At 30.7% G+C, this 17,826-nt stretch overlaps 1 protein-coding gene across 1 annotated transcript; it reads left to right on the top strand.

Annotated features, from left to right (window-relative positions):
• The first annotated feature begins 530 nt into the window (after nt 1–530).
• On the top strand, nt 531–15,620 carry LOC132185459 (cycloartenol synthase-like). The gene is made up of 18 exons (XM_059599228.2): nt 531–728; nt 1,689–1,874; nt 3,395–3,484; nt 3,591–3,785; nt 4,302–4,386; nt 5,232–5,398; nt 6,344–6,532; nt 7,919–8,032; nt 8,676–8,798; nt 8,944–9,066; nt 10,366–10,464; nt 10,654–10,710; nt 10,797–10,843; nt 11,480–11,623; nt 12,799–12,976; nt 14,533–14,613; nt 14,865–14,948; nt 15,495–15,620. Exons 1-18 carry the CDS (start codon nt 531–533, stop codon nt 15,618–15,620), a joined length of 2,286 nt encoding a protein of 761 aa, XP_059455211.2.
• The last annotated feature ends 2,206 nt before the right edge of the window (nt 15,621–17,826 follow it).

The raw sequence follows: 17,826 nt of genomic DNA, 5'->3' as shown, positions 1-17,826 counted from the left end.
CTCTAATTTATGTCTTACTATAAGATAAATCCTCCAAAATTAATATATTTTTACCCAAAAAGTCTTTCTTTTTAGTTTTTGCCATCCCCACACTATTTTTGCATCAAGCTAAGTACTATCAGCCATGGCCCGCCCATGTGGAAACGGAAGGGCCATTCTAGTAATTCTGTCACCACAAGGTTTCTATATAAGGACCATAATCATGTGCAACTCGTAATAAGAAAAGCTTATTCAACATAAACTCTCCTCCCTCCACAGCCTTTCACTTGAACAAGGTAAAATGAATTCCATTGTTTCTGGCTTTGAACTTCAATAATTTTACGTACTATTTCTTTATGATGACCCTTCTGCAACTAAACTACTCTCTAGCTAATATATTACAACTCACACTTGATTATTACTCTTTTGTTTAATATTGTAACCTTTTTTTTTTATTTATCAAAGAAGAAGCTAATTAAGCCAAGTATTGTAGATAGTTATATATATGATGAATATTAATTTGTGAGTGCAGTGTGGTATATAGAAGAAGAATGTGGAAGCTGAAGGTTTCTGAAGGGAATGATGGGTGGGTTAAGAGCGTGTGTAATCATATTGGAAGACAATATTGGGAGTTCGACCCGAATCTTGGAACACCCGAAGAGCGAGCTCAAGTGGAGAGAGCCCGTCATGGGTTTAAGATTAATAGGTTTCAAGCTAAACAAAGTTCTGATCTCTTGATTAGACTTCAGGTCAAACTCATTTCTCTCTCTCTCTCTCTCTATATATATATATATATTCATCTTTCTTAATTATATCCATTTGTAAAGAAAACCTTCTTGCAGTTATATATGTTGAATATTTTGGAATTCTGAAACGTACGAGTAAGTTCTCCTAGTAATTATGAAAACCATGCACCATCAAAGTCCATTTTTTTACATATAAAATAGAAAGGTGAATGCTCAATATTTGCGTGTGTGTTTATATATATATATATATATATATATATATAGTAACTCTCGAAACTATATTTTTATCTTACAACTATTACATGATGATGACATGGCAGTCACAATCTTTGGTAAAAGAAAAATTCAAAGATTGGTTAGAATTGCTACATGAACATTACAAAAAAGTTGTGAAACGCGCGCGCGCGCACACACACATATATATATATATATATATGGAGAATAATGGGTGCTCTCTTAGTGTTCTTTGGTGTTCTCTTGGTCCTATGTAGATATTATATATTTTTTAAATACGCAAAAAAAAAAAAAAAAAGACTCTTATTTCTTTCACTTAGTTTTTAGAATAATATCTACTTATGATTAAGAGAAAACCTAGCATTTCCCTATATATGAGAGAAAATATTAAAACTAAAAACCATATTTTTATTTTATAATTATCCCACAATGAAAATGTGATAGCCATAATCATTTTTTAAAATAAATTAAAGAGTTGGTTAGGACTACAATATCAACATGGTGGAATAAAATATGGTATATAACATTGCTATATATATTAAAAAAATCTTGAAGTTGATAATTAATATTCTTCAAAAGCACCAACTTTATGGAAATATTAGGCATAAAGCAAGGCCGTTTTGATTTTATCTCAAGGCATTGTTCAAATTCCAGAAAACATGTTGTTATACATATATTATTTATACCTCTCTTATATATGATAATTGGATGGTGTATATATATATATAGTTTGCAAAGGATAATCCAAGTGAGATGATGCTACCTGAGGTGAAAGTTAAAAGTGAAGGAGAAATAAGTGAGGAAGCAGTGGCAACGGTATTGAGAAGAGCCTTGAGATTCTATTCAACTCTGCAGGCTGAAGATGGGTTCTGGCCGGGTGACTATGGTGGACCACTATTTCTCCTGCCTGGCTTGGTAATTTTCTCTATTCACTTGCCCTCTTTAATCCTATTTATAAGGTAAAACAGTTATTTATAATATATTTTACGGTTAAAATTTTATTTTGTTGTATTTAATAGTGAAGTAATGCAATACACAACACTTTTATCTGGTCACGTTTCTAATGTGGTACCGTCAATTAACTCTTAATTAATGCAGTAATTTAGTTCCAGCTTCAACTTCTTTTTCTTTTTGTCTCTATACAGTATATATCCAAAAGCTTCAAGGGGCCAACCCAAAAAAAAAAAAAAAATCAAAATCAAAATCAAAATATTACAAATTTGGACCAAGACTATCTTTTCTTTTATAATTTAATGTAGACAATTGTCTCCATTAAATTTTGCTCTTATTTGATATATCTCAAAGAGGAATGCTATAGATTTTTTTTTTTTTTTTTTTTTTTTTCATCCTAAGTGGATAATGTTTTTAAAAAATAATATAAGGGATCGGTGGGGTAAGTTTTTTTCCTACTTTTTTAGAAAACAATATCCACGTAAAGTTAGGAGAACTACAAAAAGAACCATAGCACTTATCTATCTTGAAAAACTGATTACAAATAAGAACATCATATCAACATGCAAAGAACCCATAAAATAAATAAAAATATATGCATATATTGATGTTTTCCTCTTGTACGGAAAATTAATAATAATAATAATAACAACAAAAATGTTCTTGGTCTTAATTATTTTATAAGAATATACCTGAATGAATATGATATTTTGATAAAGTCTGACTGTAAAGGTCTAAAATGAGGACAATGTTTGCCATTAAATTTTAGAAGAAACAATAGAAATGCTTATATCATTTTCAGTGAATATATGTTCCCCTCCTTTCTATTTTTCAAATTATAATTAAACTAAGGCTATCATAATGCATTTAGTATAATTATATGCCCTATATATATATGGAAATGATGATTTAATCAATTAATTTTTAATTCAATTTGATTGGGCTTAGTTACGTAAATATTTTTTCAACTAATTAATGAAGATAATTGTCAATAGTATATATATATATATATAAAGTAATACATATTAATACCTAAAAACAATATGAAAGAAGTGAAATCCATATACAAGAATTTTTGTTGATGAAACAATATTCTTGGCTCCTTGTGAAAATGATTAACGTGACGGTCCCGATCAATATTTGGACTAACATGTCAACATTAATTATGGGATACTTAACGGTACTTAGAAACAATTAATGTGTACCTCATTTTCATTCATTAATTATGGTCCCCCACCCCAAGCTTGCTATTGTCCGAATAAGTTGTGGTATCATATGGACCAATTTAATGTCATAATCATTTTAGTAAATAGATATAATAAATATTTGTACGATGATCCACATTATTACCCTCAAAAAGATTAAAATTTTGTAGACAGCAACTTTACATTTAACTGGGTCTTGCTCCCACATTATTGCTGGTCCATGTTTGATGATATATATATATATATATATTGTGTAACCCAATCATATGTCGTACGTAGGTCATCGGCTTGTCTGTAATGGGGGCCCTCAATACAATCTTTTCGCCGGAGCATCGCCATGAGATCTGCCGCTATCTATATAACCATCAGGTATATATATATATATATATATATATATATATATATATATATATATATTTTCCTTTTTCCCATTTCCTCTTCTTATATATATATCTCCGTCGGCATGCATATGCAGAATAGAGATGGAGGGTGGGGATTACATATAGAAGGGCCTAGCACAATGTTCGGCACAGGTCTCTGCTACGTCACCTTACGATTGCTAGGAGAAGCAATGGATGGTGGAGATGGTGCCATGGAGAAGGCAAGGGAATGGATTCTTCATCGCGGTGGCGTCACCTCCATTCCATCATGGGGGAAAATGTGGCTTTCAGTTAAGTGTACAAAAAATAAAAAAATAAAAAAAAAATCATAATATTTCTGATCTCTTTCCTGGTCGGGCCCGGTCCCTTATGATTCTGTCTTAAATTATGCACAAATTTTAAAATCAGGAGATAGCCCGACCCTGATTATTATTTCTTTATATCAAAGCGTTAGTGAGTGGTCCTAAGTTTGGATGGATGATTAATTAATCATGAATGTTGGATTACATTTGTTGTATATATATATGTACACATAAGGATGAATATTTATATTATCATCATAACTATAATTGTCCTTGTTGTTCATTTTCTTTGTTGTCATATATATTTTTTTATTTGAAAAATTTTCAATGGGTCATATATATAGTGGTCCTCAAGTGTCTACATAATATTATACAAATTTTCATGATTATGTAAGTGATTACATCAGTTAAATTACCATCTAGATCTATTAATGTTGGTGTCATTATCAAAATTAACATTAAAAATAATGTAAATTATAATAATTCTTTGAAAATTTTGTGTAGGTACTCGGAGTCTACGAGTGGAGTGGCAATAATCCACTTCCTCCTGAAATATGGCTTCTTCCTTACTTTCTCCCCATACACCCAGGTTCATCATTTTTTTAATTATTTTCTTAATATCTTTCTTCTTTCAAACTTCTTTTTTCTTTCTTGAATTTTTATATGGTGCACTTTTTAATATTTATATTTTTAATAGGCTTTGTTATTTTTCTGGTTTTCAAGGATAATATTAGACATCCCAACACTTTTTTCCCAAATTCATTTTTCCTAATGATGTGGTCCATTCAATAAATAAATTTATATATATATATATATATATTTTTTTTTTTTCCCTTAAATGAATGTGGAGTCCAAATCATTTGGGAAAAAGTGTTGAAATGCTTAGCGGCCTCGGATTTCAATTTAAACTTAGACATGCATATAAGAATATAATTAGACTAACCAAATTAAAATCACAAAGTTAAAAAAAGTTATTGCCTCGGCCAAAAAATAGTTAGAAAAAAAGAAAATGACAAATTTTCCTTTAAATTGGTTAAAAGAAAGAGTAGGTGATTTTTTAAATATATATTTACACACATGTCAATTTAATAAATTGAATTAAATCTCTTCTAATTGTATTTGAAATTATATATTAAAAAAATGAAAAAGAAAAGGGGACAGAAATTTCTTCCAAACCAGTTTGGAGGAAATATCTTTCAATCCATATAAAATAGTGCCACGTGTCTATAAACATTTAAAAGTCACATTAAATTTAGTCTAAGTTAGTAAATTGCTATTAATGAGGTTAAGAATTTAATGTACATTTTAAATGTTTATAGACATTTGACACTATTTTACATAAATTAGAAAATATTTCTTCCAGACTATTTAGAGAAAATTTTTATACGAAGAAAAGGAAGAGGAAGAAATAACATGTAGTGCAACCCCATGCAGGACGAATGTGGTGTCACTGTAGGATGGTATATCTGCCCATGTCTTATTTGTATGGGAGAAGATACGTGGGTCCTGTCAACGGCATTATTTTGTCCCTCAGAAAAGAGCTCTATACCCTACGATATCATCTTATTAATTGGGACAAAGCTAGAAATTTGTGTGCTAAGGTACGTCTTTTATTTTTTAATTTTTTTTTTTTAAAAAATAAATTATCTTTCGTATTATTTATGCTTTCCATTTTTTTTATTCAACTACCTGGATTTTAATTTTATTCAATTACCTCGTTTCTAATCACTTTATTTTTTTTATATTTAATTGATTAAATAATTAAATCTATTATTTTTTATATATCAGGTCAAACTCTTAAAATAATTGATGATTAATATGGTATTAGAATTAACATCTTAATTCAAACTTTATCTTCGTAATTTATTTTTTATTTTATTTAAATATTATACAATAACTAAAGAGTTTGAGCTCCAACACACAGATGAAGCAACTTAAGTTGAATTAATAATAATCAATGGTCAAAAAGATTTTTGTGATTGGTCCAATTGATATCATCAAACAAGCATAAAATCTGAATAATCTGATTTAAATATGGTTATTATGTAATTAAATCAACCTGATCACATGGCATAGGGATCATGTATTAAAAAAAAAATAACATTAAAGAAATTCATAAAATCTTCTATCTCTTTATCGTTTTTAAATCATTATGATATAAGGGATAAGGCGTGGCATGGTCAGGTTGGCCTGAGATTGAAATATTTCTTTTATGTACCAAAAAGAATATTTAGTATGAAGGAGGAATTTTTATGATCAATATCTTTTAAAATAATCAGTGGTTAGAGGTGGTTTGGATTGTGATTGAAGCTTCTCAACCTAGAAATAAAATTTCCCTCCAAATAAAAAAAAATACAAAACAAATAATCAGTGATTAGCATGACGTACTCATTTGCCGATCAGGTTGTGACCGTCTCTTTCCTCAAAATAAGCAAGAATATTTTATAAAAAATAATTTTTTAAATATACAAAAAATAACTTTCACATTTATGTTACATCAAAAAAAAAAAAAATTTGTAAAAGAAGGAAAACGGTGCGTTTGACAGGAGGACCTGTACAGCCCACACCCGAAGATACAAGATATGTTGTGGGATAGTCTTCAGAAGGTGGTGGAACCTCTTCTTGTGCAATGGCCTTTCTCAAAGCTAAGACAGAAGGCTCTTCACACTGTGATGCAACACATCCACTATGAAGATGAAAACACTCGCTATCTCTGCCTTGGCCCGGTTAATAAGGTATTTTACACTTTGTGTGATAATTGTGGAATAAAAATATAGTTTTTTTATTATCAAGGTAGTTGTTCTTTTGTTTTTTGTTTTTAAAGTAAACAAAAAAAAAAAAATGCTAGACCTATAAATAGTTTACAACTTTTTTACAACTTGCTTATAATTGAAATTCGTTACAAAAAAAAAAAATTAATTAAAATTAAATGGCCGATGTTAGAAGAGCTGTAGCGTTATTATTATTATTAATTAGGGAAAAATTATATTTAGTCCTAAGTTTTTTTTTTTTTTTGATTTATTTATTAGATTTTTAATTTCAAGGATAAGGTTCCTAAGTTTTGCCTAAGTTTTAATCAATTTCACCGTCAAAAATAATGATTTTTTTTTTCCTATGGATGACTTGACTCTTGAATAATTGATATATTAAAAAAAAAAAAAAAAAAAAAAGAGAGAGGAAAGAAAAGAAGAAGTGAGAATGTTTTGCTGTTAATTTTTTTGAGAAAATGAAGCGTGAACAATAACAAAACCTTGAAAAGGTTTGCCAAACACTGCCCTAGTTCTCTTGGACTTTGGTGCTATTGTTTTCCCTTACGATTTTGTGTCATTTCTTTCTTTATTTGATTGGTACTTTCATCAGCTTCTACGATATGGTTCATAACAACAATGCATGGCACCATCATGGAAGTTATCAACATCAATTTCTCAAAAGACTTCTTTTTTGTCGGCACATCTTGATAGCCTGATAGGTACTGCCAAATGCCAATCAACAAATCAACATCAATTTCATAACACTTCCATATAGTATTCTCACGCAGGGGCGGAATTAGGGGACAAAATAAAATAAATAAATAAATTTTAAGAATAAAAACTAATTTTGAAGAGTCCATTTCATAAAGATATCTAAATTTAAAAGAAAATTTTCCAATTTGTATAGCATTTTTTTACTTTTAGAGGAGCCCAAGACCCCTTAAGGCTAGGGGCGGTTCCACTCTTGCTCTCACATCGATTTAATTGTTTAGCGATTAACGTAGTAAGTACCAAATGGACTCACAAACTGACGTGTCATTCTATGTTGTATTGCTACTTGAGCCATAATCAAGTATAATTATTTAGTAGTTGATGTGGTAAATGACACATGAATTGCTACATCAATTTTTAATAAATTTATAATAAAAGTTGTAATATTCATAAAAATATTCATACATACCTTGATAAAAAGAACTTTCCCATTGTTTTGTACATTTTTTTTTTAAAGAAACCTGTTTCCTTAAGCATCATAAGTGATACTATCTTCCTCTTTTCCCTGCATTGAATTGAAAAAAAAAAAAAAACAAAAAATTGTTCATATTAATTAGTTTTGAAGCAAATTAAAACACACTCATCCATGAACACATGCAGGTACTGAACATGATCTGTTGTTGGGTGGAGGATCCAAATTCAGAGGCTTATAAGTTTCACCTTCCAAGAATCAAAGATTACCTATGGGTGGCTGAAGATGGAATGAAAATGCAGGTTCTAATTTAATTCCTTTTATGCCAATCTATACTTAATTTTTCTCCGTTTCTTTAGTTAATTTGACACCACAAAAACTAAAGTTCGTGTAAAAAGTTCAATTAAGGTTGAATAAAAAATGAAATTAAAGATTTTTTCGTGACACTCCAAAAAATTAGTTCTACATTAAAAAGATCAATTGTCCAAATAAAATGAGTGGATTATAAATTAAGGAACTCACGGGTGTTAAGTCCCACAATGATTATAGAAAGCTCTAATTGTAAGTTGATTAGTTTTCTTAAAATAATAGCACATGAAAAATGCTACATACCACAAATTTTTTTTCTTCCAAATTCTAGTTCCTAAATGATTTGATCCATTCAAAAAAATTAACTTTTTTCATAGAAGATGCGTGTTCATGCTCTTTCTCTATAAATTGAGTCTTGTATACATGAAATCAAATAATGAAAAATGTAGTGAAGAAAATGTCTTAACGGGTGGACGTAGGCCATATTGAAAGTACCTTAATTCTCATCTATTTTATTTGTACTTTCTTTAGATTATGAAACTTTATTGTCGTTACAATTTTTTATTTATTTTTATTGTGTGAGTTTGACTGTGATCATATGACATCAATGTAAATGTTTAAATGTTTCAATGACAGGGATATAATGGTTCTCAATTATGGGATGTCACTCTTGCTGTTCAAGCAATCCTCGCTACCAACCTCGTGGATGAATATGGTTCAATGCTAAGAAAGGCAAACAATTTTATCAAAAAAGCACAAGTAATATATATGCTACCTCTAAATTTAAAACATTTATATAGATCAATAATAAAAAAGAATTATCTATTTTGAAATTCTTATTCTTATTTTTGGCTTCAAATTAATATTAATAATTTTCAAATTTCGACTGGGGTCGAGTATGAAGGTTAGAATAGAGAGCTCAGGTGATCTTAATTACTGGTATCGCCACATTTCAAAGGGTGGATGGCCTTTCTCGACTCCAGAAAATGGTTGGATTGTATCGGATTGTACATCAGAAGCTTTGAAGGTAATTAGGCCCTGTTTGGTAAACAACACGGCACTGTTCATGCATTTTTGAAATTTTTTTTTTTTTTTTTAAAAAAAAAAGAATAATGTTTGGTATAGAAAAGTGAAAAATAAAATAAAATTGTAGTGATATTTTTATTTGAATGGTAGTAAAAAGTAAATTGTGTGATATAAAAAGTGAGAATGTTTTGATATTGATTTTTTTTTGAAAAATGAGGTGAACAAACACCACCTTAATTAATTTCGTCTTAAATTAATGTTATCAATTCTAAGGTGGTTCTTAGTTGGCGTGCAAGCTGCACATAGTGAATGGTTTACGCTGTGTTAAATAAGTTTGGATAAAGCTTTCTTTCAAACTGGGCTGAAGAAAATTCTTTCAACACAGCCTGTTAAACTAGTATTTATCCGTAATGTTAAATCATTATTTATACTAAAAGCTTAAGCTGATAGGAACAAGTAAATTTAATCAACACTTTAACATTTTTCTTCGCGTATAAGCTCAAACTCCATTTTAATAAGTAAGATCCAACACTTAGTTTTTAAAAAATTATATATATATATATATATATATATATATATGAGGGTGACTTTAAGGAGTCAATATTCGAACTCAAAAGATTTGGCTCTGATACCATATCATATTATGTTAAATAGCCATTTATCACAGAAGTGATAATTTAACATGGTGTAAGAGCTAAAAAGTCATGATGAGTTAAAATCTTGACTCCACAATTTATCCTTCATTTCAATTAAATATTTCACGTATTGAAACTTACCTATTAAAATGAAGTTTAAGCGCACACGTGAATGAGAGTGTTAAAGTATTGATTCCCAAGAAGTAGCTCAGTCGGCTGGGACCACGTCTAATGAAGCGGATGTCACTAGTTCGAATCTTCCTCCCCCTTCTTGTGCGGATATGTCAAAATATATATATATATATATATATATATATATATATATATATATATTGATTATATTATTAAATTTACCTATTTCTATCATGTTAAACTTTTGGGATCACCGGTGATTTAACATTTAAAATGTATAATTTTCACATGTATTTTTATATAAACTCATATATATATATATATATATATAGAGAGAGAGAGAGAGAGAGAGAGAGAGAGAGAGCACATGATTATTATGTGTATTCTTAAATATGTAATTATAGTGACACCAACTATATATATTTATCTTTTGTTCATAGTTATCTGCATATATCTGCATAATTTGTTGCTGCATAACTATCTGTTGCATGATCTGCTGGTGCCTGATTTATCCTTTAATTGTTTGTTAACAGGCAGCACTCTTGTTATCAAGAATGCCATCTGACATTGCTGGAGAGGCGATAGCAATAGATCAACTGTACGACGCCGTTAATGTGATTTTATCATTACAGGTACAAGTTTGTCATATTATGAAGTTCAAAATGTATTTAAAATTTACATTTTCTATTAAAAATCACATGTATTTTAGATATTTGTCGGTGCAATAGACTCGAGGAAAACAAGGTTCTCTATATCAATGCTTTTGCATATTAATAATTCTGCATATGAATCTATTTGCTCCTTGACATGCAATATTACAGAACAACAATGGTGGATTTGCTTCATACGAGCTCACAAGATCCTATGCATGGTTGGAGGTAATTAACACATTCTTTCTTTTCCAATTTGGTTTGTAGAGTTGAACCTTACACAAAGCTAACACATGACGATGATTCTTTCACAGATTATCAACCCGTCCGAAACGTTTGGAGATATTATTATTGATTATCAGTAAGATCAAGTACTATGCCTATAATTTACTTACAAATTATTGTGACTCCGTTTGGTCTTATAATCTTACAAGTTAAAAGTGCGATCGTAAAACATAGAAAACTCATCGCAGGCAAGGGGTGTGTTTTTAAAAACGCACTATTTTAAAGGCTAGACTGCGATTTAAAAGTTCAAATCGCTATTTAACCAACTGCTTAACTGTGTTTTTAAAAATAACGTTTTAAAGATGCGACTTAGAACTTTAATGACATTTCTTATCGGAACTTTAATGCCGGAAATTTAAAAATAACGTTTTTAACCGGAACTTTAATGCTGTTTGAGAAACGGCATTAATTAAACAGTATTAACTGTTTAGTGTCGTTTATATAGCCTAAAACGGCATTAAAAAAAAGGCATAAAATGCCCTTTTTTTGTAGTGTCGCACATTCAAAAATCTCTATTTTTGAAATAACACATTTTGAAACAGCAAAGTCAGGGAGACTGTACTCAAGTTTATAGTTAATTATGGTTGTTATTACATGTATCTTTACTTTGTTTCTATGTCTTAAATCTTTATAATAAATATGATAAAAAGAAGAAAAAAAAAATACACAACTATAATTTTTTACTTGTGTTTTAATTAACCACATAATGCAGGTATGTGGAATGCACTTCAGCAGCGATTCAGGGTCTTGTATCATTCATGAGACAGCATCCTGGACATCGGAGGAAAGAAATAGAAGCATGCATCGAAAAGGCAATTCATTTCATTGAGAGCATACAACTTGCTGATGGCTCTTGGTTTGTTTTCGCTCCTTTCAACTTATACTCATCACATTTACCAAATATTTGCCCATTTGTCGGGTGGAAGGGGAACAAAGATTGGAATTAAATTGATTTAAAAACAACAGAATTAATAAACACCAAAAATATAGAAATAAAGAAAACACACACACACTTCAAAATATTGGAAAGAATATGAAGCGAACATATATGCATGTTGTCTGAACTACACTCAGTTCGAGCATTCCTAACAATGAAAGGGCTGCCCGAGTTTCACGCAATTCAAACAGTCAATTATAAGAGATTTCAAAGGACAAGCCAAGTCCACTAGCCATCTATAATGTCAAGTGGAGCTAGTTATTAACATTTTCCTGAATTTTTGTCATTTTATGCACAAAAAGGGAACATTGCAATCCCAATAGTAGTTTGGAATGAACATTGCAAATTGTTTAATAGTTAGTGGGAGTAAATATTCTTTCTCCATATATTTTTGTTCATGAAAATCAAGCAACGTCAAAGGTAGGTACGTACTACAGTCGGGGTTTGTGGAATTTGCTTAACATAACAATCTAAATCATCATTTATGTCTGTTATACATGGAACTAAATTTATGATCCCAAAGAAGTAGAAAAAAAAATAATAATAAAAACAAATCAATCACACAAGACGCTAAGCTTATATCTACTGGTGAAAACTATCTTTAGGAAATTCACTATCAAAAGATGAAGTCCAAAAGAGTAAGGAGAAAACCACTCAAAGCCCAAAGCCTTAATATGCTCAAATCAACGTCGGTTAAAGAGAGACTCCAAATCCAATTTGAAATAGAACACTGCATGTCGACTAAAACAAGAAGTCCAAATCAGACTTAGACTAGAGATTCGATCACTTAGGCTGAAAAAGTGAATTCCAACACCAACTTGTAGAGGTGGAAACATGTGAGAGAAAAACAACCATTTTCCTTAGTGACACCCCACAAATTAACTTGAGTAATTCAAGTCATACTACAATAATATCAAAAGCTTAAACCGATAAAAAAAAAAAAATTTAATTAATACTTTAATATTCTATTCAAACACTTACTCTCAGCTGGGTTTTTGAAGTATTATTGTTATTGTCGTTAACAAAAAAATATTAAGGTGATTAATTTCTTTACCATTGAGCATGCATGCATGACCATATTGGAAAACATGCAGGTATGGGAGTTGGGGAGTTTGCTACACCTATGCAACATGGTTTGGAATAAAGGGACTGGTGGCTGCTGGTAGGACATACCAAAACAGCCACAGCATTAGAAGAGCATCCCATTTCTTACTCTCCAAACAGCTTCACTCAGGCGGTTGGGGAGAGAGCTACCTTTCATGCCAAGATAAGGTAACATCTATTTCAAGGGTACATCTTATTTAAGCTGGTCTCTTCAAGTTCCTCAATTATATTTATTCTTACAACTTTTTTAAACACCTAATTTTTCTTGGATTTTGGACCATTAGTTAATCCAATTATAATAAAAAATAAAAAGGATTTAAAAAAAAATTTAAATCCTCATATTATGGGATTGTGCTACATAATTCAATATATAAGTCCAGTGGGGTAGGTGTAGGTGTGGAGTGGACCTAATGAATTAAGTGAGGGTTCAAACTATTGACTTATGTTGCCACATGAGGTGTACTGGTCCAGTGGCAAAAGGTAGGTGTGAATTAGATCTTGGTATCAAATCTTAGGACAAATTGGTTATTTTTAAGACTATTGTTGCTACCACCTGATGCAATTAGGACTTTGGGGGATGGTTATTGAACCCACTTGCCTATCACTTATAACTTCTAAGAGCATTCCAATGGAGGAGCCATATTTTTATGTAAAATAGCTCTTCAAAATTCACTTTTATCTAGTTTAGTTAAGCCATTTTTAAATGTCTCTACATCCGATTAGTTATATTTCTATATATTCTATTAAAATATTATTAAAAGTAAGAAAAGTTTTTGGGAAAAAGAGAACATGCAGAGAAAAAGTAGGAAACGATTTGGGAAAAAGATAAAACAGGTGAGAAAAACAATAAAAGATAAATGGCTCCCTTAAAAAGTGCTGCTACATTTAACTTTTTTTTTAGCTCTTCTAATCAAATATCTATTTTACATTTATTTTTGGCTCATCCAATGTAGGAGGTTTTTTGAACATTTTAAGAACCATTCTAGATAAAAGTAGCATTTGGCTCTTCCATTGGGAATGCTCTAAGTAGGTAGAAGTAGTTATTATGGTCATGTACGTTTAGATAGGATCTCCACGACCGGTCTCCCCTTGTACCCTTTTTGCTTGAAGGAAGAAAGAAAAAAACAAATTAGATTATAATTGTTTCAAAAGTAATAACATTATGGAAAAATTACAGTTACCCCCTCAAAGTTGATAGTTTTTTTTAATTTAAACACTAAAGTTTTAGTTTTTGCAATCCACTCCTACAAAGTTTCAATTTTTTTCAATTAGACCAATATTATCTCAAAATTTTCATATTGCCCCTAATTTTTATTTTTTATTAAAAAAAAAAAAAATTGGGGTGCAAAAATGGCCAGATGGCCAAAGGGCCACCCCAATTTTTTTTAAAATTTTTTTATAAAAAATAAAAAAATAAATAAAAATAATAATAAATTAGGGGCAATATGGGAAGTTTTGGATACAATTTGTCAAATTGCAAAAATTTGAAACTTTGGGGGGCGGATTGCAAAAATTGAAACTTTTGTGTTCAAATTAAAAAACACTGTCAACTTTGGAGAGGGTAAAATGTAATTTTCCCTAAAACCAAAGATCTAATACCAATACTGATTCCAAGTTCTTTTGACAAAGTTAAGGAAAATTTAAGGTTTCAATCACACAAAAAAAGTTACCTATATATATGGCTCATAATTTTTGTAACTATATATCATATGCACCGTGAATAGGTATACAAAAATCTGGAAGGGGACAAAGCACACATAGTAAATACTGGGTGGGCTATGTTAGCTCTCATTGAAGCTGGCCAGGTACGATACAATATTATCTAAGCTTACTTCTAGTTAAATATTAATTTTCGTCTCACTCTTATATACTTAGGCTGATATAACAATCCTCATCAAGTTTTGATTTTTTTTTTTTTTAAATAAAGATTGATTCAAAGACTGATAGGCACTGTCATATGATCAGTACAGTGATACGAGAGTGAGATAGAATTTGTAAGCAATTCAACCCTTTTTTTTTTTTTTTTTTTTTTTTGGTTACCAATCTGATGGAATAGGCCGAGCGAGATCTGACCCCCTTACATCGGGCGGCAAAGGTGTTGATTAATTCACAAATGGAAAATGGAGATTTTCCTCAACAGGTAAATTTATACAAAGAAGAGGGGGGGGGGGGGAGGGGATTCACAAATTCTTTTTTTTTTTTTTGTCTTTTTTTTTCAGCTCATTTTAAATGAACGGTTCATATCATTACAGCAATGCAAAGAAAAAAAAAATCAAATGATTGACTGTTGGGTTGACATAACCCCACAAAGCCACCTGTAAAAAGTGATTTAAGAGTGGTCGGTTTGGGGTGACTGAACTATTCCCTTAACAAACCATTTCGGATGAGCAGTTTGGGAGTGGGGTACGTAGTTTGGCCACTCTTTCTCTCTTTTTTTTTAAAAAAATTTATTTTTTATTACATTGTTGTCATAATTGGACCGTTCATTTAATATATTGCACCATATCCAAATGGGGGAGGTTTTTTAAGCAACTGGATTCTAGTTTAGTTATCAAACCATTTAGTAGTCGTACATATAATTTAGAAGCTCATGAGTTGGGTGAAACGCTAATTGGGATGCATTATTAATTAGTTTTATTTCTTTCTTTCTTTCTTTTTTTTTTTTTTTTGGCTTTTGAATCTATAGGAAATCATAGGAGTTTTCAACAAGAGCTGCATGATCAGTTATTCAGCCTATAGAAACATCTTTCCCATATGGGCCCTTGGAGAGTATCGCAATCGTGTATTGCTGACTTCAACAAAGCAGTGCTGAAGGTATGCATCGAAGTGAAGAAAATCACTCACCATGTATAAATGTATAAAAGGATGATGAATTTCAGTTTTTGCTTCTTGTGTTGGTCTTTGACTCTTTCTTCTTAATATCTTCCCTTTTGCTGCGGTGTGTTAATTCTTGTTGTGTACAATGAAACTTACATTAATTGAAATTGTTGAACGCAAAAAACAAAAATCTACATTTAGAGAGGGATCCAGATCACACCCACTATGCTATCGAGTGAGTACGAAAGTCAATATTCGGCTTGATAATATCTCTTATAATGGAAAACCTGCAATGAGACGTAAGGGTGGGCAAATTAACTGGTTATCGATTACCGGCTGTGTACACTATAAAAAAAAAGATTTTTTTATTGACATAAGTTTTCTGGCGTGTCAGGCCACCTGACACGTCAGCAAATCCTCCTGACGGGGCTATTTTGACATGTTTCAAGCGTTAAGATTGTGGGTGTCAGGAATGAAAAATTTCTAACATGCCAAAGATGGCACGTCAGAAATTCCTGACGTGTTAAATCCAACATGTCAGAAAATTCTGACGTGTTGGATTTAACACTTCAAAAAATTTTCATGATGTGTCAATTTGACAAGTCAGAAAATTTTCTGACGTGTTATATTGGAAATTTAAAAATTAATTAAAAAATAATAATTTTTTAAAAAAAAATTTCTGAATTTTTTTTTTTCAATTAAAAAATGTATTAATTTAATTTTTTTTTTTTGTAATTTATTGAGTGGTGCATAGAAACGAATTTCTCTGTACCACTCGTTTCTCTGCACCACTGGTGCAGTGAAGTGGTGCAGAGAAGATTTTAAAACCACGAAAAAATTATCTTGTTTTTGCAAAAGTTTTCTCCAAAATCTTTTCTCCGTTTTCTCACTTCTTTTCGATCTCCATTTTCAAAAACCCAAACTTACACTGAAAAATCTTCAAACAATCAAAAACCCAAATCAAAAAATCAAAAAACACAAATAAAAAAAACAGTCTGAAAAATCAAAAACCTAAATGTCAAACCCAACAAATCTTCAAAAACATAAAAAATCTTCTTCTCTTCTCTTCTCTTCTCCTCCTTTTTTTTTTTTTTTTTCTTCTGCGCGCAGAAGCATGCTTCTCTTCTTCTTCTTCTTCTTCTCTTCTCCCTTCTTTTTCTTCTACTTCTCTTCTTCTTCTTCTCTTCTCCCTTCTTTTTCTTTTTCTTTTACTTCTCTTCTTCTTCTCTTCTCCCTTTCTTTTTCTTCTTCTCTTCTCCTTTTCTTTTTCTTCTCCTTCTTCTGCTTTCTTTGATCTGCCGTGGAGAGAGAGAGGAGAGGAGAGAGAGAGTGTAGGGAAAATAAATGAGGAGGGAAGAATAAAAAGAGGAAAAAATTGAGGGAAAATAAGAAGAGGGAAAATTTTCAAAAATCCGCCCCTTTTTTTTTTTTTTTTTTTTTTTTTTCTTCTGACGCGCTATTTTTAGCACGTCAGAAAATTCTTAAGTGCCAGTTGGACACATCAGAAAATTTTTGGCGCGTTAGAATTTTCTGACATGCTATTTCAACGCGTCAGAATTTTCTGACGTGCTATTTCAATACGTCAGAAAATTCTGACGTGCTATTTTTAGCACGTCAGAAAATATTTATTTTCTGCCGTGGCATTTTTTGCCACATCAGAAAATGGTGACATGGCAAAAATCATGTACTGTTTGCCACGTCAGAAAATAATGATTTTTTTGTAGTGGTACCGATATTAACCGTAACCGATATACCGATATTCTTATTGGTTAAATTTTTTATACCGGTATGCTTATCGGTCCGGTTAGAAATTTCATATTGGTTAACCGTTTAACCGATATAAACTGTTAAGTAGGGATGCCAAAACGATGTAGTTTTGGGATTATATATATACCTATGTAATTTTATCTTAATTTGGGTTTGAGTAGGTTTGATTTTTTTTTTTTAGTGATGACATTGGATGGGATTTCTTTGCCTTTGGTGAAAGCATTTTTCAGTAACTAGTTTTGTTAGTCTAATTAGCATTCATTATGTTAATTAGTCCATTTGCTTTGGAAAAAATGTATTTTATAATATAAAAAAAGTTGTGGTAGATCAATATAAAAAAGCTTTAATTTTTAGCTCAAAAAACAAATATTTGGGTCTCAACAAAAAGTATTTGGGCCCTAAAACAACTCATTTTTAATAAGTTATTTTAGCCC

This window comes from Corylus avellana, chromosome 7, assembly GCF_965113065.1.
Source record: "Corylus avellana chromosome 7, dhCorAvel1.hap1.2, whole genome shotgun sequence".
NCBI lineage: Eukaryota > Viridiplantae > Streptophyta > Magnoliopsida > Fagales > Betulaceae > Corylus > Corylus avellana.
This window is presented reverse-complemented; position numbering and strand designations above follow the sequence as displayed.